At 38.7% G+C, this 24,981-nt stretch overlaps 3 protein-coding genes across 3 annotated transcripts in view; 2 read left to right on the top strand and 1 right to left on the bottom strand.

Annotated features, from left to right (window-relative positions):
- Positions 1-4,886, top strand: part of ylpm1 (YLP motif containing 1) — a 36,680-nt gene extending 31,794 nt beyond the window's left edge. Inside the window, exons 21-24 of the mRNA XM_039781340.1 lie at positions 2,508-2,559; positions 3,041-3,162; positions 3,850-4,035; positions 4,594-4,886. Of these exons, the coding sequence (XP_039637274.1) occupies positions 2,508-2,559; positions 3,041-3,162; positions 3,850-3,996 (321 nt within the window). The 3' untranslated portion in view covers positions 3,997-4,035; positions 4,594-4,886. The remainder of the gene's footprint in view (positions 1-2,507; positions 2,560-3,040; positions 3,163-3,849; positions 4,036-4,593) is intronic.
- Positions 4,887-10,582: 5,696 nt separating this feature from the next.
- LOC120546357 (prospero homeobox protein 2-like) lies at positions 10,583-17,243 on the bottom strand. The gene is made up of 4 exons (XM_039781275.1): positions 15,823-17,243; positions 15,313-15,414; positions 14,533-14,727; positions 10,583-10,779 (listed from the first exon to the last, which is right to left on the bottom strand). The coding sequence occupies exons 1-4, from the start codon at positions 17,167-17,169 to the stop codon at positions 10,612-10,614; spliced, it is 1,812 nt and encodes a 603-aa protein (XP_039637209.1). The 5' UTR covers positions 17,170-17,243; the 3' UTR covers positions 10,583-10,611.
- Positions 17,244-18,142: 899 nt separating this feature from the next.
- Positions 18,143-24,356, top strand: LOC120547135 (dihydrolipoyllysine-residue succinyltransferase component of 2-oxoglutarate dehydrogenase complex, mitochondrial-like). The gene is made up of 15 exons (XM_039782584.1): positions 18,143-18,298; positions 19,815-19,848; positions 20,130-20,172; positions 20,420-20,484; positions 20,580-20,654; positions 20,781-20,836; positions 20,953-21,061; positions 21,817-21,957; positions 22,534-22,601; positions 22,709-22,806; positions 22,989-23,119; positions 23,262-23,335; positions 23,467-23,550; positions 23,653-23,820; positions 24,166-24,356. Exons 1-15 carry the CDS (start codon positions 18,236-18,238, stop codon positions 24,298-24,300), a joined length of 1,344 nt encoding a protein of 447 aa, XP_039638518.1. The 5' UTR covers positions 18,143-18,235; the 3' UTR covers positions 24,301-24,356.
- Positions 24,357-24,981: the final 625 nt, after the last annotated feature.

Below are 24,981 nucleotides of genomic sequence, written 5' to 3' on the forward strand. Positions count from 1 at the left end.
TTGTATAAACACAATTTTTAAAATGTCTTCTTGTGGTGCTGCATCATCTTAATCTGCTGTAGCACCACAATTCCACTGTTAATATACATTAACAATTTTAATTTATTACACCCGGCATTACAGTTGATGTGGTCAGATATTGTTTGTTGCACCTGAGACCACATCCAACAGTGATGTTACTTCCCAGTGTGTGGACTGAGCATTCAGCAGCTGCTAATTGACACTGTCTTCTATGACATTCTAGATATATTTATTTATAAATGATCTGAACAGACCTTTGAGTCTGTTGTCTTGTAAAGCAACAGGTTGCCTCCTTTCTTCAGTTTATTAACAAGCATCAGTTTGTACATTAGACTCTGGAATCCAGAGTGCCTGAACTTGGATTAAACTAGAGCAGATGCTGCTGGAAGATTTCCAGCAGCATCATTTAGGTTTTATTTTTCTTTGTCGTCCCATGTGTGGATACTCATAACAAATGAAAAAAGACTGGTATATTCAGCATAATTTTGCACACTTTGAACATTGTTACAAAAAAACATTACAATATGTGCCTTAAATATACCGAATAAAAACATTGACTTCTTTTAAAGCTCTTACAATCCCAACATCCACCCACACAGATGTGTTCACTTACTGTGCCTGATTAGACTTCCTGTCGGTGACTGAGTGTGCGTGTACAGACTACACTTGATTGACATATCTCTGTGACTTGCGAACATTTCAGAAAAGCTCTGCCCATCTTAAACCTGAGCAGAGGTCTAATCAGAAAAATTGATAGAACACACTTGTGTTAAAGATTATCTTGAGTAACGGGGTCATGATTTCCAAAAAGAGACATTGCTGTTGAGTTTTTCAAATGCATTTATTGGCGCTTTGAGCACCACAAGCCGAGTGCCATCTAGTTCCATTATGTGGGAGAAAAGGCAGACAATGGCTGTTATCTCCAACAATGGACAACTCACACCAGAACTAAAAGGGAAAATAGATATTTTTAATTTTGGGATCAATATAATAAAATATCACAATATATTTTTTGACAGATGTGAAATGCATCCTAAAATATAAAGAAAATCAAATAATGAAATCAAGCACAATAACATATGTCTGAAATATAAAATAATTAAATGCATAAATATATTTTAGAATGCATATCTTATGTGGAATTAAACGATTTACCTAATACTATAGTCTAGTTTGTGAGGCAGGGGTAGATTAATGTTGTTATAGTAAGAAATTAAAAGGTGTGAGAAAGATCCACGTCTTCACAACAGAGCCTTAAAAACGAAAAAGGAGTTAAGAGGAAAAACAAAAAGACTGTAGGGACAAAAAAAGTCAAAGAAAAATAAATAAATAAATTGACCTAATTGTGTTGTTATTGGACCTACGAAACCAGCAAAACATTACATCATAACATTTTGACAGAGATGGGCCACAGATGCAACTAAATCAGCTTTACTCATTTTATTTCATCACGTGTTGCAAGGCTCTTTTGTCTGTCATAGATAAAATAATTTACCTGTTTCTTTAAATTAACATTGTGTCAGCTGGAGAAAAAAAAGGTGCCATCTCTGTAAGTGATGCACCGTACTAAACACTCACCTGCTAGTCATGATTTTGACTTGCAGCCATCCGAGATAACTTCCTCCAAGATTAACAAACTATCCAGCAAGGTTATTTTGAATATATTGTAAGTTTTCTACAAAAGACATCATTTGGTGTTGTTGACATCTTACCTCTCAACATTTTACATCCATCTCCAAATGGGTGGTCTTAAGAGTCAAAAGAATGCATTAGTGTGTCCTTACCTAGGACTGGTGCTAGCCAGCTAAATATCATCAGTGTAATTTGACAGCTGAGGATCAGCTAGGGAAAAGTGATGCTATGTCAGAAAAGCGCACAGTGTGCTTTTTGGCCGGAAACATTTTCATGTTTAGTTAACACATATATTTGTCTAAAAGCTTGAGCAGCAGCACTGCAGACACTGCAGGGTCATTGTTCTCTGTAATTTAAAATGTTGATCACATTGTCATTAGCCCACAAAGACAAACAACGTGATTGGAGACTGAATTGCTCATTTTGCTTTTTTACCTTCTAAGAGCACATAGATGTTTGCTTGATGATATTTTTTTTAAGGAAAGCACTTTGGCACAGAATGTGTGTTCTCCAAAGCAGAGCACAGCTGTTGTCCATTCTTACTTTTCTTTTGCATGGAGCAAAACAAGAACAAAGGCTAAGCCTGAACACATTAGTTTATCTGAACTTGCAAGATCAAAATATTTGCATGCCACTGTTACATTATATGTCCTAACAATATAAGTCCTCACGCAGTCTCATCCGTCAGTTGTCTTTGTTTAATAAACCAGTCTGCTCTCTTTTCAGCCACCCCCTGCATGCTCTCTCTCTCTCTCTCTCTCTCTCTCTCTCTCTCTCTCTCTCTCTCTCTCTCCCCCCCTCTCCCTGTGTCACACAAATGTTTAACCATTGCAGTGTTTCTTTATATAATGTAGGGCTACATTCCAAAAAGCAAATGGGAGATGGACACATCTGAGGCAAAGCTTGGTAGGTATTCCTTTTTGTTAGTCCTTATCTTATGACTGACTACTATCTTTGACCTCTGTAAGGCTGACAATATTGCCTTGATTCATTTTATGATGCACAAAGCATGACAGAAACTATTCATGTTGTGATTGAGAGATGCTTTAAATTGAACATGCTTAAATAAATCTGAAGAAAACATTCTAAATATTTAGGTGAATGTATTGAGTGCAAAATGTGCCTCCTTTGCCATATAGTTATTTTTCAACTCAATATCCATGTAAACAAAAATCATGAGCCAGGCAAACATGGGAGAAAAGTAAATAAGAAACCCTACTCTAGTAGTGTTGATGTGATTGCACTTCTTTGTAGCAGGACCTTGCTAAAACTGATCATGCTCATAGACTAGCTGTCTTTTTATGGACACATTAATCTTAGGATGATGAGGTTAAAGATGTCATGGGAGGGGAGAACTGACCAGAACAGTGATCTTCCATTTATACAGACAAGTTGGACGGTTTGGGGAGCGGTGGGAAGAGGAAGCGTGAAGACATGGCAGACCTGGAGGACTACCTTCAGCTGCCAGACGACTATGCCACGCGCATGTCTGAACCGGGAAAGAAAAGGGTAAATTGCCAGGCTTTGCCACAGAGCTGCTGCTTTGGTCATCTTAAAGTGCTCATATTATGATTTTTGGCTTTTTCTCTTTCTTGTATTGTGTTATATATCTTTTTTGTGCACGTTATAGGTTTACAAAGTGAAAAAGCCCAAAGTCCACCCCAAAGGGACTTACCATCGCCAACAGAAAACACTGTTCACAAACTGCTCCAAACTGCTCTGTTGTAGTCCAGCCTTTACTTCTGTGACGAACGTGCGTCACTTTGTAATGCACGTTATAATGCTCGCTTAGCTGCTAGCATGGCACGCCCTCATACTCTGCTTCTGACTGGCTAGAAGTCCTTACCTAGCTACTGCGCATGTGCAACTCCCAACAAAGATCGAATAGAAGTGAGATGTCTCACTCTGTAGCTAAAACAGAGCTCAACACACAGGGTGAAAAGAGGAGCTGCAGCAATGTGCAGTACAATAAAAATATGGTGTTTTTTGAAAATTAAACCATGTAAACCTATTCTGATATAACCTCTAAATATAATTATGAACCTGAAAATGAGCATAATATGAGCGCTTTAAAATGTTTGTTTTTTTGTATGACGACATATTGAATGTCAAAAATATTGAATGTAAAAGTAATGTAAGTAAATGATGCTCTTTGATCCACTGGTCATAACACAACATTGTGGTTGTTTTGTCAAGGTTCGATGGGCTGATCTCGAAGAGCAGAAGGAAGCAGATCGAAAGCGCGCTATCGGCTTTGTGGTGGGTCAAACGGACTGGGAGAGAATAACGGATGAGAGTGGACAGCTGGCACAAAGAGCTCTCAACCGTACCAAGTATTTCTAAGAAGATAATCTTATCCCCCTTTTTTCCTGTCATTTAAAGGTATGTATCTCACTTTTTTGTATAATGTTGTTAGGATAGCTGTAGATGTTAGTGATGGCTGTTAAATGTTAGAAGAGTAATCATATCAGTGTTTTAAAAAATGCAAATGGTGATTAGAATCAGATTTATAATATTGAATTACTTGATGGGGACATGTTTAAGGCCTTTTCTTATTACATGTACTCCATTGAAAATGTACTTTATGGATCAATACTTTCTTAAATGCAAGCAAATGGAACTGTCTTTTTCAGCAAGCCATTTTTTTCAAAAAGGCTTTTCATATTTATTTACTTTTAAATGGGGAATAAAATGCTATGACTAATTCAAAATTAACCCCATGTGTGATATATTTTTACTGATTAAAACTCCTGTAATGACTTCTATAATGATACAAATACAGTTGTAACTTTATTTTGTATAAAGGTATTGTTATCAGAATTTATGAATATACCCGTATTTACAAAATTTTAACTTATTGGGAAAGAATTATCTTAGTTATCACATATAAAAGTTTAACTTGGCAAACTTGTCAATGGTCTTTTTTTTTTTTTTTTGCAGGTTTCCAGAATGTGAAAACACTGAAGCTTACTTGTGGTGAAACAAGAGACTCCTCAAGGTGGCGACATCATCAATAGTTATTACATTAGACGATAGTCTATTTTTTATTTTTAAACAGGCTCCCTGGTTATTCGCTGATCAAGTTGTAGTTTATAACTCTGCTTCTTCTGGTCATGTAATCAGTCATGTTTCTTGCTGTTTTATACTCTTCATGCTTTCTGTACTGTTTACCTGTAGAACTGTTTCTTGGTCCATGCATATTTGAAAAACACAATAAAATGTTGACAAAATGACCAACCTGGGAAGTCTTTCTTGCATTAGGGCTTGATCACAGATATATGTGTGTATATGTATGTATACATATATATATATATATATGTGTATGTGTATATATATGTATATATGTATATATATATATATATGTACATATATATATATATATATATATATGCATATACATATGTGATATATATATATATATGTGTATAGATACATATAGATAGATGAGAGAGAGAGATAGAGAGAATATAGATAATAAAACATACAGCACATAGATAACACACACACACACACACACACACACACACACACACACCAACCACACACACACAGGCAATGCCGGTTTTTTTTTATCGAGACACAGCCCCCACAGAGGACAACAAGAAGATACAGAACTAGACTACAGGAGGAACGAACACACCACAAGAGACCAGACAGCATTAGTGGACACAGGACTGAAACCCCCACCCCCACCTCCAACAAACAACCCCCCACCCCCCCCCCCCAGTTTTTCCACAGAGGAAAACACAGGGACGACACACCAGACCAGACACACACAACGGTGAAAAGACACCAAGACGACAACACACAGACCACACACAGACCACAAGGACAAGACTATGGTCCCACAAGGATACGTCGAGACAAGGATAGCATAGAGAGAGAGATAGAGAGATAGAGAGAGAGGAGAAATATATGTAAATATAGATATATTATATTTAATAAAATAAATGTTTTATATGTGTGTGTATATGTATATTTTTTTATATATTTTTTTTATATATGGAGTATATGTAAGGATGTATATATAACTGAGAAAAGGACACAGAAACCAGACACCCACAAGAAAGTAACAAATAAGCTCCCGTTTTCCCGTGAAAATGAGAAGGACAGCCAGTGAAAGAGGAATGAAATAAAAAGAAGGAAAGAGGAAAGGAGAAATGAACGAGGAGAGAGAAATTTTAGTGGAAAATGGAAGCAGCATATGATATAGTGGAGTTGAAATACATACACTAGTGGAAAGGAAGACAGAACCTGGATGGAATGTAGTAGAATAGGAAGGAAATAGGTATGAAAGACATCACTACAATGAACCCACCTGTCGAACCGCATAAACATGGAAAGACCCCACCCCCCAAAAAAACCCCCACCAAGCCCACCAGCTGGTGAAACGAAAAAAAAGAAGCCAACATACTCTCGTAAGGATAGCAAATAATAAACAAGGGAAAAGGGTTCTTGTTTGTTGATTTTGCCCTGTTTCAAACCCCCGCGCTGTTGCGCAATGACGCGATAAGTTGAATAATCGCAAGGAATGATGGGGATGTAGGATGAGCGTGAAAACAAGGATTACATGACGAGTGCATAGCCTGCTTATCAGTCCATTCATCATTAAAGCTGGGCTTTTCCACGTCAACTTTTCGCTTCAGCCTCTTTGACAGTGACATACCTGACAACAGCCTCTTTCTGCAAGCATTTTCCACCAATCAGGATGCTGCATACTACAATAATGTTTCTATAATCACAGACTTTAACCATCACTCCTCAGTGAACTGCCTCCTAGTCTGAGATCTTTTTCTAGTTAAAGAGCCAGTTATCATTATGGAGTTTCCATGTTTTTTTAGGAGTTTGCTCACACTAATACATGTTAAAAAAATAAATAAATGTAGCATTAATTCAGTAAGAAAGTGAAAATTTCTAACAAGAATAGGCTTATTAGGTATAAATTCATTTTATTTTCTTTATTTGAAAGTCCGGCCGCCAGAGTGCTTAGAAAAATTCTGAAAAAATTGTAGTTGATGATCCCTGCTGTAGACTCTCTGTCCAGTCAGAGACATATATTGTGTAATTTATGTTTTCAGTTCAATTAATTAAATCCAAGTAAATGGAACACTCACAAGATATCACTCTGTCCCCTTTAAATCTTTCAGAAAATGATTTAAGTGTATTGAAATATATTGAATCGTATCGTTGGCTGAATATCGTGATATATATCGTATCGTGAGCTGAATATCGTGTATCGTGAGATTAGTGTATCGCTACAGCCCATATATATATATATATATATATATACACACACACACACACACACACACACACACACTCTGTATAAACGGGCTTGATGAACAAGAGGCCTGGAGTGTTTTTGCATGCAAAGTAAAGCAGAATGTGCTAAAAAATGAATCAGTTGGGATAAACAATTATTTACATCTGTCTGGCTTCACTTGTTTAGCACCTGTGACATTTTTTAAGGCAGACTGTTATCACTGTGTATGGTTAAGTGAAGAGGATGAAAGTAAGAGTAAATGGTAACATGAACATTTTGTGATGTGTGTTTTCATGTAAAATGTCCACTCATGTTTAGAGAATGAGGACATGAGGATTCCCTACACCTTGGCAAATTTCACTGTGAAACATATGCAAATGTATCGCATAGTTTTACACCTCTGTGGGTTCTCCTTGTTTTAGTTTAGTTTTTTACATTAAAATCTAAAAATAAGCAATTATACAAGAAGGTGCCAATTTCAAATCAGACTACTTTATTTTTTTGTGACAAGTGTGTGCTTGTTGCAGCATTTTGTTGTGGTTTGAATTGTTTGAGTGTCAGAAGGTGCAGTGTACATGCAAGTCCATGGATGTAGGACTGAAAAGGACCACCTTACTCTGTATTTTTGTTTTAACCTTTTTTAAGCTAAATAGTTAATTTGACATCATGGTGGACTACGGGGTAATGTCATGAATACTGGGAACATTGGGGTGCAGGTGGTTAAAGCCTGGTTTCTTCATTGAAAAGTTGATTACAGTGGCTTTTCATGACAATAGTATTTTAATTTTGGTCTCATTTAAATTCCTTTTTTTTTAACTTAACATTTTCTGAACACATTTTACATACAAAGTCAAGATAAAATGTTAACTGTACCACATTCAGCTGATTGTTACTATATATGATCACTAATGCACATTATCAAAGCCCACAATTACGTAACATAATGTTCATTTAAGCAAGAAAGAACGATGCAAATTAAGTGTTTGTTTTTCTGTCTCACGGGTCAGTTAAACTTTGAAACAATCTGAAAACTGGCTGCAAATATATGTGGACAATCTACAAGTGAAAAAGGATGGATGTATACAAAATGTCTGCTCTTACTGCTTTTTTTCAATAATTTTTGATACAGTGGCACACTTAAAGCTGGGCTAGGCAGTTTTCTTTGTGTCATTGGGCATCGATCTAATCTATAATAACCTTATAGCATATTGTAATTCAAGTGGACTGAGGGAAAACGTCTTCCTCTTGGCTCTGTTTTCGGGCTTTAGAAAATCTAGCCCGTGACGGGAGACTTAGGCCAATCACAGGTTGGCTGTTCTGCAGATGCATGTCTTGGATGGAGAACTGTACACAGTGTATATGAAAGTTTCTCAGTGGCGCATGAAGCCAAAAAAGTTTGACTTCCATGTATTAAATCTTCCACATCTCTGGGGCCCATAGAGAAAGCGCACTTACGTTTCCTTTAACCATACCTCCCATCTGCTCAGTCTCGGACTCATTTACTAGACGGAGACGGAGGAAGGAAAAGAACTGTATTCGGCTATTAGTTAATTTTGCAACTTTTAGAACATTAAGGGCCCTATTTTAACGATCTAAGTGCATGGCGTGAAGCGCATGGCGCAGGTGCATTTAGGGCGTGTCCAAATCCATTTGCTAGTTTAACGGCGGAAAAAAGGGTCCGTGCGCCGGTCACATGGTTCAAAAGGGTTGTACTTAGTGTCTTCATTAATTCATAGGTGTGTTTTGGGCGTAACATGCAATAAACCAATCAGAGTGTTATCTCCCATTCCCTTTAAAAGCCAGGCGCGTTTGTACCTTGGCACATTGCTATTATGATGGCAGATTTGTACCGTAATATTTGTAATCTTTTGCATGTTTGTGTGTTGCTGCGCTTCCCTGTGTGTGTGTGTGTGTGTGTGTGTGTGTGTGTGTGTGTGTGTGTGTGTGTGTGTGTGTGTGTGTGTGTGTGTGTGTGTGTGTGTGTGTGTGTGTGTGTGTGTGTGTGTGTGTGTGTGTACAAGCATAGGGTGGCCGCGCTGTGCACAAGCCTAGGCGCATTTTACTAATTTGCTGTTAAAATAACAATGAAATGCTGCGCTATTGGCTTTAGACCAGGTTTTTGTTGGTCAATGGTGCAATCACTTCCCGCTGCCTCAAAATAGCAATACGCCAAGAATTCACCTGAACACACCTCCCTGTAAGACCAGCACGCCCATGGGCGCAAAGATGGACGCAGGAGCATTTGCTATTTAAACAACGTGGGCGCTGTGTCGGTCTTAAACTAGCGAAGACACTTGCGTCGGGCGCAAGATAGGGCCCAATGATTTAAATAAGGGCTAATTTAAAGATCGTACTGGGAAGTGATGAACCTCAAACCAATTGTCCGCTTATTTACAGAAGCTCACAGCTACGGTTAGAAGAAATCTAAACTATTAGCAACATTTTCTCTCCATCTCTCCAATAGTTTAGTCTTCTGCTTACCGTAGCCAAAGGCTCACGGCTGCGGCTAAACCTTGTGGCTAGGGTTTGCATGAGGCTAAACAGTTAGCAACATTTTCTGCACTTTCAAGCGCTTGTATATGCACATGCTTGTCTGGTGGGAGGGGCTTAGCACAGAGTGGAGAGCTGCAGGAGGATGGCTGTATTTTCAAATTCTGGCGTGTGCTTTGGCTTTTCCAGAAAACTGCCTACCCAAGCTTTAATATGTACTAGAGTTTGCCTGGTTGACCCTTGTTGTCATTCATTGTTGAGAGCAAGGTCATTAATAAGTAAATGTCACACAGAAGTGTAGTTGTGTTGCTGTTCAGTTTTCTAATGCCTATGTGCACACTGCATATTGGTATTTAAAGGAGCCAATTTCAGTCTCACGCAATGTGATTATCATGGTTAATATCTAAGCAGGTGTATTCAGTGTTTAAGATACATTTTACATTTACAAACCTTGCAGCTTTGTGAACGAAGAGTACAGAATTTTCACCCATGAGAAGTTTTCATCTGGATTATCAACGCTGTTACAGAAGTAACTGAAGACAAAACAAGGATCATCAATTATGACCGAACACTCAGAACATCTGATGAAGACCATGGTTGATTAGCCCGCGGACAGCCAGCCACCATGTGTCATTTAGAAAGTGGATGGATGGATTTTTATGGTAAGTATGGAAGAGAGACAGAAACACTGCCATTTTAAGAACAGAGTTTGTAAGGGGCGGGCGGGTTAGAGACATAATCTACATATACGCTAATTAAGTAATTTCCATTTTAAATATCCTGTACATAAATACAGAATGAAAATAATGAGCTCTGCTGAATATTAAATATTTTTTGCTCATCTTGTGTGGACCTTATTTTGTGCAAAAAAGAATGCTTCTCAAAAAACAGTGTTTGGTGTGCACCAATAAAACGGTTTCACAATCAATACAATACAAAATGTGTTACTATATAATATGGTTATTATAGCAAAATGCAAATGATGTCCAATGACCTCATAATGCAATCAAAACCGTAAAGCCTTTGATAATGTCAGACATCAGTCTGCCATACTGTATGTGTGGAGACTGGACACGTCCAGTCATGTACGTCACTCACCTGCAGCATGCTCTTCATTAAAAACAAAATAGTTTTCTAATTGAGGTACAAGTAAGTCCACATTGTGACAGTAACCACTGTGGCACAGGATATCTTCTGGTTGGTTCTCATCCAGAGTGATGACTTTTGAACTCAGCTGGTACGTCACTGTCCAGTTTACAGATCACCTTGTAGATTGCTTTCTTCCACGATGGATCACGATCTTTGCCCATTGAAATGGCAATGTAAAATTCTCTCAATGTAATCTTGGCAACCTCCAAGAATCTGTCAGGGACCTGTGAATCCACAGGAGAAGATTAAAGACAATAAGACCTTTTGCACACATAGGGTTTATATTTTACAGAATCAGACCTGGGAAATCAAGGTAAGTAACCAGTCAAAACATGGCAAATTACTTTTTAAAACAAACCTTCAGTTTTCTGTTTCTAAATACCTATATAAATGTATGTTGTAACTGTAATATCATTGAATTCAGACAATACAGGAGCTGGTAAGCAGTGTTACGTTGACAGGTTAAAAATTGCTCTCAAAATTCTGTCCACTGTCAAAGACCTTAAGTACAGGAGGAGACAGTTGTTCAGTTGTAAGATTGTGTAATTCTCCACTTGCAAACATCAACCTTCCCAGAATAGTAATCACTGGTCTCACCACGTTAGAGGTCTTACACAGTTATCCTGCAAACTTTCAGAAATGAAAATCTGAAGGCAAAATGAAGTGACCTAAAAATTGACAAATGCAAATTCTGACAATATCCCTGCTTATGAAATTGTGAAGACTTTTAAACTTAAGCTGTAAAGCCCCATGTGACCTTTTTCCTCATTACCATTTGTTCATAGGCCAATTGGTACAAATATCACAATCAAACAAACAAATCTACTATGAAATCTTGTCTGCACATTTGTGCTCCCCAGAGGATGGACCCTTTCTATTTTACGTATCGCGTGTGCTCAGTTTTGCACACAGACTATGTCAGAATCTCAAAGATAAATATCCTACAGTTTGCTGAGACATTGTCTCTCCCCTAAAGGCATGAGGTTAGAGAATTTAGCGCCACCACTTCTAGGAACTGCAGAAGTGTCACTATAATGTTCAGTATGCCAAAAGCTATATTGGTGTTTAATGAACATTGGTCAGGTAGTATTTATTGCATTGCATTACATCATACAACTTTTTTTTGTGCATCTAATTCTCATTGACGCTGAAATTATGGACTTTTCCAATACAGCTGTATTGACGACATCACATGTTAAGGGACTTTTTGAATGCCATTAACAGGTGACCATAACCTCAATACGACAGTGTAACATCTGAGATAGGGTTGCCTTGGTGGCTATGTGATGACGTCCGTATTTAATCTTTATGTTGGCGTGTTATTTCCAGTACAGCCATGGGTTAAAATAATAGGAGATGCCAGTGTGTCATGCAAAAAAAACACAGACTTCAGTTCCACCGCTCAAATGAGCATTTACTGTTTAAGTTGTGCGAAGGAAACCTGTTCGAGACAAAGAGGACGGTCCGTGTTTTTATTCCATCTGACACGCATGTTTGATTTCAGCTCCCACACCAACATCACTGCTGGGTGTGTTCGTGTGTGTAATCTGTTGAACCAAACAGCAATGTAACACTGCAACAAAAAAGGATATAAAAAAAAAAAAGTTTGACTTGACAGTGATAATGCAGAGTAGAACCTGGGACATAATGGTTTCAACGCAGCTAACGTCATTGATTGTTTCATGAGAAGAAACCCAAAATTTTAAATTTTTGTTATTTGTTATGCTCACAGAGTTGAAGGTTCAGTGTCTCTGCCACTCATCAGGAAACAAATAACACACCTAGCAGCCAAATGGTGACAGCTTTAACTTTAGCTCTAACTTTATGTTTTAGCCTGTTGTTTTTGGTATTGTTTATTGTAGTTTTTCCCTGGAATCCTTGACACCTCACGCTGCGTGTAATCACATAATGTCCATTTTTACTTGACTAAATTTTTAATCTCGTCCAAAATACTTTAACCAGGTGTCTGCAGGTCTCAAAAAAGTCTTCAAAAGCATAGAATTCATATTCCTAATTTAAAAAGTTTGAATTACTTATACTTGCCTGCCATAGGCAGTCATTTTACTTATAAAGGGTGTTTTTATCTGATTGCAGGCTGTCTGGGATGTTGATGCACCTATAAACTAAAAGTTTAAAACAACTGAGTGTTGATTTTAGCAAAAACTTATATAAACAAATTAATTCATAATTTTTAATTCATTAATCTATCCGCCCCTTTTCTGCTGCTTATCCAGGTCCAATTTATTTAACGCAGAATGAATGAATTTTATCATCAGGAATTATACGCTGATGGGGAAAAAATGTACTAAAGAAATTATAAATAATTTATAATTCTAGGCCATATTATCCCCACTGGTTTTCCACATCATTCTTTAATATTTTCGCTGGTATGGTCGTATTGAATTGCATTTTGTGGTATTAAAAAGTTCTTAAATTGAACCAGGTGAACGCTGCAGAAACCCTGTTTAAACACTTTAATCAGTGTTAAAGTGAATCCTTACTAAATTTGCACACACTATATATATATATATATATATATATATATATATATATATATATATATATATATATATATATAAAGAATTACAGTTATATAATGACTCTCCAAGTTGCTATTTTCACAGCACATCTGCCACTGAGTGAAAGAACTGCCTCATTAGAAGTCCATCTCTGTTTTCATGCTGTAAATAATAACACAAAAATGAACGATTTACCAAATTCCTGAAAATCTCCTAAATGAAAATTCCTAAATATTCAAACTTTACACTGGGGGAAAAAAAAAGTTGTGTTCATTATGATGGTTTTGACTCATAAATTATGACATCAGCAAATCCTCATTTAAGATCGTATGAAGTGTTGAGTTTCCTTTACTTCTTCTTAAACTCATCTCCAGTCTCATTGTCCTTTTGATACTTCTCACTGCTGTAATATTATGGTATAGTTGTACTAATTAGAATGAGTTTTAAAGCTCTATGACTATATGTTAAGCGGCAGTCTGTGTGGAGGAGTACACATGTGGGCTGGTTAATACTGTATGTGGACATAAACAGGTCAACATGAACACTAACTGTGTTATAAAGCCCTAGTTTAAGGTGAAAATGCAAATCGCATGGACTCTCACAATCCTTTAAATTACAGCATGTACCGTGCATATGAATACACTATTCATTTTACTGTCTAGTGTTTACTAATGTAAGGACCACTTAATAACATGTCACTGGCTTTATGATAAGGTTTTTTTCTCATTCACTTCTGTTAGAAACTGGACGAAAGTAAAATAATCCGCGCCTTCCCTATCTCCCCCCTCCTTTTTTGTGATAAGTTTGTTTGAGTATCTGTGTGTTTGGTATATTTTGTCTAAATGAGCTATGCTGTTGAGTACCGTTGTAATGTGATTCAATTTACATGTTGGGAAAGTTTAGTGATAATAATTAAATGAAAAAAGATACATTTAAGAAGATGGATACATTTTAAATATTAACACTCATTTATGTGGTTAATGAATCGTCTTGGGATTATTTGTATGACACATTAGTGAAGCAATTTTTTTTTTATCTCCGATACTTTATACTACCGATACTACAATACACATTTAATATATATATGTGTGTATTATATAACCTACAAAATATTACATACACTTATGTTGAATTTATCTTGTAAAGCCACTGTAATCTAGACCAGTTACAAATGAGGAGATACAGCGGAGTGGACATATTATTATAATTAAGCTTTGAGACTTTTAGGAAATATAAAGTGCAACACACACACACACATCTAACAAAAGTAAATCATGTGTCGGACTGCACGGGATCAAAATGAGACAATCATATGACCTCTCTGAAAGCTCCCAAAGCAGCAACAACAACAACAAAAATCCATCACAAAGAAATGCGTGACAAATCTGTATGATGGAGGATATCTGCAGAATTTTGTCCGTTCAGAGCAGTAAGAATTAGAGTGTAGCATCAGTTTACCTGGAAGTCGTTGGCTTTGTTGTAGTGTATGTTGAGAGCTCTGAAAAGGTCTGATTCTCTCCCCACAGTCAGACCCCTCACGTCGGCCACTCCTTCTAGAAGAGCGGTCCGGGCAAACTTCTCCATCTGGATGTAGTAAAACTCCCTGAAGTTGCTGAACCACTTGATGAGCTGAGAGGTGATGCAGCGCGTGAACTGAGGACGAAACGGAGAGACCGGTAAGTGAGATGATCAAAGTGTGTGATTTGATAGGCTATATTGTAATTTATTTGACTGAGAGAGAAACTGCTAAACATGTTGGTATTACAGATATAAAGCAAGTAAAATACAAATAAACTGTATTTCACCACATCTCTGTGTTGCCATTTTTGCACATCTTGTTTTTTTTTTACAGAAATGCAATAGTGACGTAAAGTTGTTAATCCAGATCTGATTGCTTACTTGATTTTAATGTTGTTGACGAATAAAAAAATTAAAAAGTATTAACTTGTCTGAAACTGATTCTTTTATTTTCTTTGGTGACAGATATGCATTTTGAAAAGAAAATGTGATTATAAAACATGCCACACATTAAAAACAATAGACATTATCAGACTGCTTTATGATTTAGGTTGAAAATATTTCTCAGAAACTGCAAGAAATTTGTCTCCTTAAATGCAGAATACAATGACTTTCCCAAGATTGTGATGAATGCTATACATCTGTATTTTTGTTACAGTAAAATAACACAAATGTGTGGAAGAATTTGACTGGTGCTCAATATTGCAAATGTTTTCTCACCTGCACATCATGGAAACACATCTTCAGTATCAGTGAGCTTGGGTAGCGAGTGTAGAAGAACATGAGCTTTGCTTTCTTCAGATGATGTGTGGTCAGCCCCTCCTAAATGCACCAGTGTTAAGGGTAAAAGACACACATCCTAGGCATAAGAAACAGTAGGACATTTCTTTGTTAATGAGGCTGGATACATTTTCTCTCCCGAAAAATCATTACAACTCAGGACAAATGGAAAGACTGCTATTTTCTACAAGTTTGGAAGATCAAAAGGGAGTACTTATTGGATTCTGTAAGGTGCGACGCTGTTGCCATCTTTAAAAATGAAATGGGTTGTTATTTGGACATCAAATAGGCAAAGGAAGAGTTATTACTGGTATGTAAAGGCAGCTGCTTCAGAAGCTACAATGAGGAAAGACATTTTCTGTCACTGCTGATTGCTTCTTAAAGCCACAAGGAAACATAATAAAAGATTAAATATTAGACTACCTCAATATAAAAACATGTAAAGGATACATTCAGCATGTACAGGTTATTATTCACCAGGCAATCGGACTCAATCTTGACATGAGGGAGACACAGGCTTTCCAACAGCATGGGATCCACCGACACACTGGGAGTCTGGGGGCTTCTGACACATCTGGAGTTGACCTTCGATCTCACTTTGACCGAATTCCAATCAAACGCCTCAAACTTTGCTTGACCAACTTCGGAGCATCCATTGTGCAAGAATCTGAGGGCATGTTGAAGGGCGGTGCTGTGATTCTTCTCTGACGGCTGATCTTCATGCAGAGCGGAGTCCCGGCCGAAGGGGACTGGAGGTCTGGGATGATGGTGAGCTCTTGATCTGGACTGGAGGGTGAACTTGTCATCTCCTTCCGGTTGAGGCTTTTGTACAACCAGAGACAGAGCTTCGGTTTGAACATCTGGGACTAATTTATCATCTTTACCAACTGATGAATAAAGAGGCATATCAGTCTCTACGTTCATCTCGTCATTTGTCTGTAGAAGTGGCATGCTTTTAAAAATAGAGTCAACACTTCTAGTGACAGCTCTGGACAGTTCGTACTTTAAAACATCTGCTATCAGCTTTATTCTTTCAGATTTGGATTGGAAGTAGTTAGTCAGTTTTCCCTTCTTCCATCCTTGATATTTTATACTTGTGCTGCTCTCAAACTCACTGTGTGAATCTATAAATGCGTCCCTGGGAGATGTTTCAGAAGAATCATTCCAAGTAGGATTCTTTTTGTCCTTACTGTCTGTAGTGTCGGTTACTCCGTCCACATGTTTGAACCTTGTTCTGAGCTGTCTGAGGTTCTGATGCTGACTCTCCTGCTGCTTTCGTGTCGTCTGGCTGTCAGATCCACTTCTTTCCATGTGCTCCTGATCTTGAATCCTTTCATTTTCCGGGATGCCATCTGACTCCTCGTGCAGATTTGTCATCACATCAGTGCAGTGCATACCAGGAGAGCTGGTCATGCCTTTGATTATATTTTCTACTCTGGCACGCTTTGCTTGATGGCCACTGTTTAAGTTCCAGTCATAGTGGCCACAAGAGCTGGATGCAGGAGATTGGTGCCTTCTCGTGGGTAAATGTCCAGCGGTGCTGTCTCTAGTTGGAGTGAGCTCCAGCTGACTGGAACAGATCAAACTTGAAGCAGCATCCCTGCTGCTGTAATAAGCACTCTCCGGTAGCATTTTCATGTCCTCGCTGTCTTTGTGTACGAACACAGAATCACCTGGCACATCTGAATCTGACAGCAAGTGGTCTGGTTGAAAAGAGGAGAGGTGCTCTGCAGTGCAGCCGTCAAGGCAAATGCCGCTGGAAGAATACATACCGTTGCTCCAAACACTTGGATTCATGCTTGTTGGGTTAAAAAAGACAGCAGTGAGAAGAAAAAAAAACGTTAATTTTGTAATGCAGGTGTTGTAAGCAATTTAAAATGCAATTACTTCCTGGAATTCTTGGAAATGTCACAATAACAAATTATCTAAACTGTCTTGCAAATAAATCATGATAACATGTTTTTTTCTGCCTATTTTTTTGCATTCAACTGAAATAGCCTACATTTCAACCTTCAAACATGAAACCGCAATAATAAATATTGTCCAGATGAAAGATAATTTTAGAATTAGGCATTTGGTGTATTTTTTTTTGTACAACAGAGACATTTTTCAAATATTTGAGGTGGTTTTGTCCTCACTTTTCAGTTGCATTGTTTTTAGTTTAGCTATATTCAAATTTCAGACTTGATTCAAAGGTTGAGATAAACATCTTACATTCAACTTTGAAAAACTAAAACATGTAGCTTAGAAAATACAGTATTATACAACCCACCTGTTGTCTGACGAAAAGGACCCGAGGAGGCTGCAGGCCTAAGAGCTGTTATATCCTTATATACTGTCTATGGTTATATCAGAAGGAGGAGTGACTGAGTATTTGTAGTGGTCCAGCTGAGAGCCCCTCCAAAAAACAGGAGGTGTGGTCAAATATGCCAACCTATCCCTTCCCTACCTGCACATAATAACATTAAATAATGTTATTTGAATCGGGCAACCCACTGTTAATGATCTATATGAGGAAATAATTCTTCATTCAAATTCTATTTTCTCATCCTTTTCCGAAATAGTGTGGCTGTGCCTATTGTGAAATTAATTTTAAAGACTTTTAAAAGTATAGATTACTACCTAATGCAGGCAAAGGTAAAGTCCTGTTAAATGAATGTTGTTATTTTATCATCTGAAAAATGAACTTTTATTTCTGACCGGTTTTAGTTCATGGTGTTCAGTATGATTGTTTACACACAGTACCCCCCTCCCCGGCCAGCCGCAGTGGTTCCTCCCAGTCAGACAGCTCTCGCGCCAAGAGCAGCGAGCTTCCGCACCGCTCCTTAAAACTGCTGTCAAATAAGGGACACCAGCTAGCGCTATGTTATCGCAATCCAGATGTGCATACCGGACGATTGGTCGCTCTCTGTCAGCGGTGAGCCAGGTACGTTGGAAAAAAAACACTCAACTGAGCATGTGGGTTAACTCCGAAACGATCTCGACTGATTAAAACAAGACACCGCTAGCGTCAGCTGTTGCGTTCAACAGCACGGTTAGCTTGTGAAGCAGGGCCTCGCCTACCAAGGGCAGCCAGACACTACAGACAGACAGGGACAGTTTCAGAAGCAGCTAGCTAACGTTATTGAGCTCAAGTTTGAGAAGAAGCGGAGAACAGTGTCGCAATAATTGTCTGACTTAAAAGGGCTCTTTATTTCATGCCTCCAGTAAGCTATATTATTGTCTTTTCTTTCAATAACTGGTTTGACACCGCACGAAGCAGTCTCGACCTAATGTTAGCATGTGTGTGTTGGGAAGACTGAGGTGTGTGCAGCTGACCTGCCAGAAATAGCCCACGTCATGAGACATATAGTGCTGTGAGGGGATAACATGGCTTTGCCTCACAAGCTTCAGCTGTCTTTACTGTGCTTTGAGCAGGTAATGAAGCTGAAACATGACGGTAATAACTTAACTGTCGTGTCAGGGTTGATTTGTACTTGAGAGTGAGACTATTGTACATGTTGTATTCCTAGTGGATTAATGTGTGTGTGTGTGTGTGTGTGTGTGTGTGTGTGTGTGTGTGTGTGTGTGTGTGTGTGTGTGGCCTGAGTCTTGAGAAATACAGGCCGTGGCTTAAAGTATTGTAGTCTAAAGCAACAGCTGTGCAGTAAAGATAGATTGTTTATTGTCATTGCATATCACTACACAACGACATTAAGATGACATCAATAACTCACTTAGCAGCATAAAGTATGGTTCTAGTCCAGCTTAGTTTAGCCTTTCAGCAGCTCATTTATGGCCCTGGGGAAAAAAAGCTATTTCTGCGGTTTGTCCGCGCCCTCATGACCCTAAGCCTGCCTGAGGGTTGGGTGTCAAAAAGGATATGGCCAGGGTGTGTAGGGTCCGCTGTGATGCTTGCTGCTCTTCTCTGCAGCCTACTGGAGTATTCGTCCTCAGGGCTTGGGAGAGGAGCACCAATGATTCTCTGGGCTGTTTTTATCTACTGTAGAACATTTGATCCATTTCTGACAACCCCCTCCCTCCTCTGGCATCCCACATCAGAAGGTTTAAGTTTGGGTAACCAGCAACTCCACCAGACAAACATCAGTGTAAAAGCAGCCAGAACTAGGCAGGCTTCTTCACTAGAGGTCCTACCCTCAAAATACCCACAACTGACGCTCATAACACACAGCAATGCAGCGCATTAACCTTACACTCAGCACTGGAAAAATCCAGTGGTTTGGAACTGAAAGTTTAAGCTCGTTCACAATGTACTAGTGAATTTATTTTGAAGACTTACAGTTATCATGTGGACGCGCCGACAGTTTTGTTGTCATTACTTAGAATTCCTCATGGGGGAGACACAAACTATGCACTATAGCTTTAAAAGCTATTAAAAACACATATCAATATATTCATATGAAACAGATTTTTTTTTACTGTTTTACTTTTTATCTTTTCAGGCCAACAATGTTCTGGTCCGGCAAAATGTATCAGGTAAGTGAGCGTCTGACTAAGAAGACTAGACCAGCTGGATTTGAGAACCTCATCTATAATGCTACATCTAAAACTGCAGTCTTAATTTCCTTGACATAAATAAGCAAGCTCTATGAGTGGGTCATCCAAAGCTAAATAAGGGATGCTTGTTGAGTGACTGAGATGCCTTAGGAGCCCACAGGTGGTTAATTGCAGCTCCACTCATATATTGTGTTAAAGCCTCAGGAGGAGCAGTTGTTGATTTTCTTTCTTCTTATTCTCTTTTCTTTTTTCCTCTTAAGGCCTCCCTGTCTGCAGCCGGCTAGTTTACAGGAAGTCTCAGCCGTAAGTGCTCTCCCCATTCTGTTGTCTATCTTTGAATGCCACTCAGTAACAACGTCATGTTTAGAAACTTGTCAGAGGAAGATCTATTTATTTCATTCATGTATTGTAAACTGAGCTGTACCTGTGCAGTAAATATTGTCCTAAATAGGTTTTCTGTGGTGTAAACATGAAATGCAGTAATTTGGTTTGTACAATTGCATTAGTCTAAAAATACAAGTAATTTTGTTTTGTTTTCTTGACATTTTAGATGTGAATTTCCATCATTAGTGACTATCTCTCACATCAGATTCTTCAAGACATCTGCTGTTCACAGTATGTATTGCAACAATTCTTAATATTATGTAATGTATGTATTGAAGACCACTCTGCTCAGTGTTTAACTTACAGCAGCTGTTGTTTTTGTACAGGGGATGAGGTTGTCACAGTCAAAACTCCTGCGTTCGCGGAATCGGTTTCAGAGGGCGATGTGAGGTGGGAAAAAGGTTAGTATAAGTCGATATATCTTAGGCAAAGGTCGTCAGTATTTCATTGTATCACCAATGAGACAAATGTTTAAAGTAATCCTATTACTGCCCATGAAATGCATGCTCTGATTGTTTATGTTTTAGCTGTGGGCGACTCAGTGACAGAAGATGAAGTGGTGTGTGAAATTGAGACTGACAAGGTATGACCAAGAAATATCAACTCTGTTTTTTTATTTATTTTTCCTTAAACAGAGTATGAGAAAAATTATCTTCTAAAAAAAAAAAAAAAAAAAACATCTGTATTTTGTACTTCCAGACCTCAGTACAAGTCCCCGCTCCAGCAGCTGGCGTGATTGAGGAACTGCTGGTGCCTGATGGAGGGAAGGTAGAATCAGGCATGCCCCTCTTCAAACTCCGGAAAGGAGGTGAGCTTAGTTGAGCATCAGTTATCGTTTTATCACTAAGGTAAACAAATGTGTAGAGTACATTTTTAATATGCTGATGGCTGTGTGATACCGAAGTTTCAGTACCATTACAAAACTGCAAATGTTTTGATACTTTACTTTGTTGAGTAGAAAGGCAATTTTGTCTTATCACAGACTGCCTCACTTTACCTAATAATTAGTCTATTTCCACAACGTTCCACTTCCTGCATTGCTCCAGTGCCGCCCGAAAATTCCGCCAGATGTCCCTCTTTTTCGGCCATTTTCCGTTACCTTACCTGAAATTTGGTTAACTGCTCTTCAGATCTCTGCAGGTTTATAACACCTTTTTCTCCTTTCCCGGAATGCTGTGTGGACGTGCCAGACCCTCCTCCGCAGCGCTGGGGAGGAAGATCTGGCAATGCGAGACTACCTAATAATATACAGTATACAATTATCATAATTGGTTTTAAATGGATAACATTTGATGCAAGTTTCTTATGCTTAGTACTACAGACACAAATTGGTTGGTACAGTGTAGCAACAGTGTAGTAGTTCCAATGCAGTGCTTAGGTGGTGGAGCTGAGCAGACATCTCCATTTTTCGCCACGTTACAAATTAGCTGTAGCTGTGTGTTGCATATGCTGCTGAGAATCTGATTTTCAAATGTTATGAATCATGACAGCACTGACGCATACTAAGACAAAAATGTTGCATTTGTGTATCACATTTGTCCTTCTTTTCTTCGGTTTCCTCAGCGGTTGCTGCCAAAGCTGCCCCCTCCCCAGCTGCAGAGGCCCCGGCTGCAGCCCCTCCACCTCCACCACCTCCCGCTTCAGCCCCCAGTGCCATGCCTCCAGTCCCCCCAGTGCCACCACAAGCTGCCCAAGCCAAACCTGGTGTGTTTCCTTCTCTAGCATATATAAATCTACATGCTGCAGAAAACATTTATTTAAGATAAGATAGAGTTTTATTGTCTCGAAGGAAATTGGTCTTGGACAAACGAACAGTATCTGCTGTTTAGAGAATTCAACACAACCTAGTGTATACATACATACATACATACATACATACATACATACATTCATTCATTCATTCATTCATTCATTCATTCATTCATTCATTCATTCATACCGTACACAGACCGTTATCACTCTACATGGACATGCTCATGTTGCATGCAGAGCCCGCTACTAGTCAACAAAATTGCACACTCCCCGTTGTACAACATATCATAATAGTCCTCGTAATATGTGCCGTAACGGTAATCAGCCTTATCAACATAACATCCTGATAAAAGAAAAGTAAAAATGTACATGTGTGTGCTTAGGATAAAAGCAGCATTTCAGGAGTTAGGCTCTAGTTGGTTTGCCATTCAGGGCTTTGATTACTATTGTGTAGGACTTATCTGAGTAGGCCACCAGCACTGTTTTGTGGCTCTTAATGTCACATTCTGTCCTTCCCTCTTCATCAAGTTTCTGCCATCAAGCCCACAGCTCCAGCTCCAGCACCTCCAACAGCAGGAGGCAGAGGAGAAAGCAGGGTAACAAACGATGATGAGTGTTATGTGTGTTATGTTTTATTCATGTGTTGTTTCTTTCATTACAATAATATTGGAAATAACGAAGGATGTGTTCTCTCTGTGTCCAGGTGAAGATGAACCGTATGAGGTTGCGGATCGCCCAGAGGCTAAAGGAGGCTCAGAACACCTGCGCAATGTTGACCACCTTCAACGAAGTGGACATGGGGTGAGCCGCAGCAGCTTCTGAAAAGATTATTCCAACTTTCTTCATAGTATTTACGTCGGTCTAATGCAATGGTCTAATGTCTCATTACGATAATAGGATTTATTTGACTCAAGGGACTTCTGTCTTAAAAAGAGGTTTCCTCACTAAGCAAATTCTCTAATACTTTCTCCATTCTGCCTCAGCAATGTTCAGGACATGAGGAAAATCCATAAGGATGCTTTCTTAAAGAAGCACAATATCAAACTGGGTTTTATGTCAGCGTTTGTGAAAGCTGCAGCACACGCTCTGACTGACCAACCTGCCGTCAATGCCGGTAAGACAACACTGACTTACTTGCAAATTTTTTTTTTTTTTTTTTCGTTTAATATTGAACTTTCCCTAAAAGAGCTTTTTTTAAAAAAAAATAAATAAATAATAATGTCACCTAAAATAAATCCTCAAAATGTTTTTACTAGTTATTGATGATACAACCAAAGAGATTGTCTACAGGGATTACGTAGACATTAGCGTCGCTGTGTCAACTCCAAAGGTATGACTTTTGGCTCTATTAAACATTATATGTTATGTAATATTATATATATGTAAAATGTTTGTGTTAAAACTGTTGCAGCTAAATGCTCGGTAACATTGAGTACACCTGAATAACATGTATTTGTTTAGGGGCTTGTTGTGCCGGTGATCCGTAATGTTGAGACCATGAACTTTGCTGACATTGAGAAAACCATTAATGCATTGGGAGAAAAGGTAAAAAGCTTTGTGCAGTAGGTGTCCCAGATATTTGACCTTTTCAGACGGCTAAACACAATAATGGTAGAAAAACAACAACATCTGTGCTCTGTGCCTCAGGCTCGTAACAATGAGCTTGCTGTTGAAGATATGGATGGAGGCACCTTCACCATCAGCAACGGCGGCGTGTTCGGCTCCATGTTTGGCACACCTATCATCAACCCCCCCCAGTCCGCCATCCTGGGCATGCATGGAATCTTCGACCGACCTGTGGCCATCAATGGCAAGGTGAGAATTATGCGTCCATAGATGTAAGGTCGCAAAATTGTTTCTGCATTTGAAAAGAAACCATTCAATGAGCCGTAACGGTATGACTTATAAAACAGAGAAGAGTGACTTTAGTTTATCTACTTGGTTAACAAGTGTTCCTGGTACAAAAAAAAACTCAGATGGGGTGTGAAAAGTTTGTTGTGTGTTGTTTTAATACCAAAATTATTTAATGCCGCATGAAAAAAGTAAAGGTACGCCACATGGACTGGCAATGATCGTACATACTAATATGGATCTACTGGTTTTCCAAATCTGATGCACTCAAACGTGAGTAAACAATAAAACTGCTTTCTGCTTTGGCAGGTTGAGATCCGGCCCATGATGTATGTGGCACTGACATACGACCACCGACTCGTTGACGGCAGAGAAGCGGTCACTTTCTTGCGCAAGATCAAAGCGGTGGTGGAAGATCCACGAGTGCTGCTTCTGGACATGTGATGTTTCTAGCACCACATTAATCCCATTTTAAAGCTGCATTTGAAAGAAAAAAAAAATTAAAAATCACAAAACACGCACAAGTCATACAAAATCGCCTACACAACTATTGTTGTGTTTTTACCTGTTCAGTCAGACTGCCGGGAGGATGTTGAGGTTGTGTCCCAACGCTCATATGAAGCTTAAATACGTGGTATTATCTGGAGAGAATGGACTTTGGCTGGATTAACAAAGCTAAAAGATTGCTTGCCATCTTCTGTCGGTTATTGTTTTGCTACATTTGAATTTAGCAAAGAGAAAAGTGACATTTACGTTACACGTCTTAGGACAAATATTGGCACAACACAGGCTTTAAATGTTGAGGATAACTCTCATATGGTTGTTATTCTACTCATGTGCTCTTCAGATGGACGAATGACGAGTAGTAGATAAACACTCCCTGCGTCACTTTTGTGTAATCATGAAACAAAATGGCTTTTCCAGGCAACAGTTGGCTGCATGACTCTTTCTCCCCGGCTCGTTAGTTGGTGTTCCTGGGCCACTTTTTCCACATCAGGGCCAAGCGGAGCTCAATTAAAGTAGTTCAAGATGTTTTTAATGTTAACACAGGATTGAAAGAATTCCCTGTTTTGCTGCTAGTCATTGTTACTAGCAACAGTCTGGAAAAAGGAATCGGCGACTGGG

This window comes from Perca fluviatilis, chromosome 18 (genome assembly GCF_010015445.1).
Source record: "Perca fluviatilis chromosome 18, GENO_Pfluv_1.0, whole genome shotgun sequence".
Lineage (NCBI taxonomy): Eukaryota > Metazoa > Chordata > Actinopteri > Perciformes > Percidae > Perca > Perca fluviatilis.

Coding starts and splice junctions, on each gene's coding strand:
- LOC120547135 (XM_039782584.1), top strand. CDS start 18,236: ATGTTATCGCAATCCAGATGTGCATACCGGACGATTGGTCGCTCTCTG. Junction 20,173..20,419: donor GTTTACAGGAAGTCTCAGCC/GTAAGTGCTCTC, acceptor TTGACATTTTAG/ATGTGAATTTCCATCATTAG. Junction 21,958..22,533: donor AGCTGCCCAAGCCAAACCTG/GTGTGTTTCCTT, acceptor CTCTTCATCAAG/TTTCTGCCATCAAGCCCACA.
- LOC120546357 (XM_039781275.1), bottom strand. CDS start 17,169: ATGAATCCAAGTGTTTGGAGCAACGGTATGTATTCTTCCAGCGGCATT. Junction 14,728..15,312: donor TGTGTTTCCATGATGTGCAG/GTGAGAAAACAT, acceptor TTTCGTCCTCAG/TTCACGCGCTGCATCACCTC. Junction 10,780..14,532: donor ACAAAGCCAACGACTTCCAG/GTAAACTGATGC, acceptor GTGGATTCACAG/GTCCCTGACAGATTCTTGGA.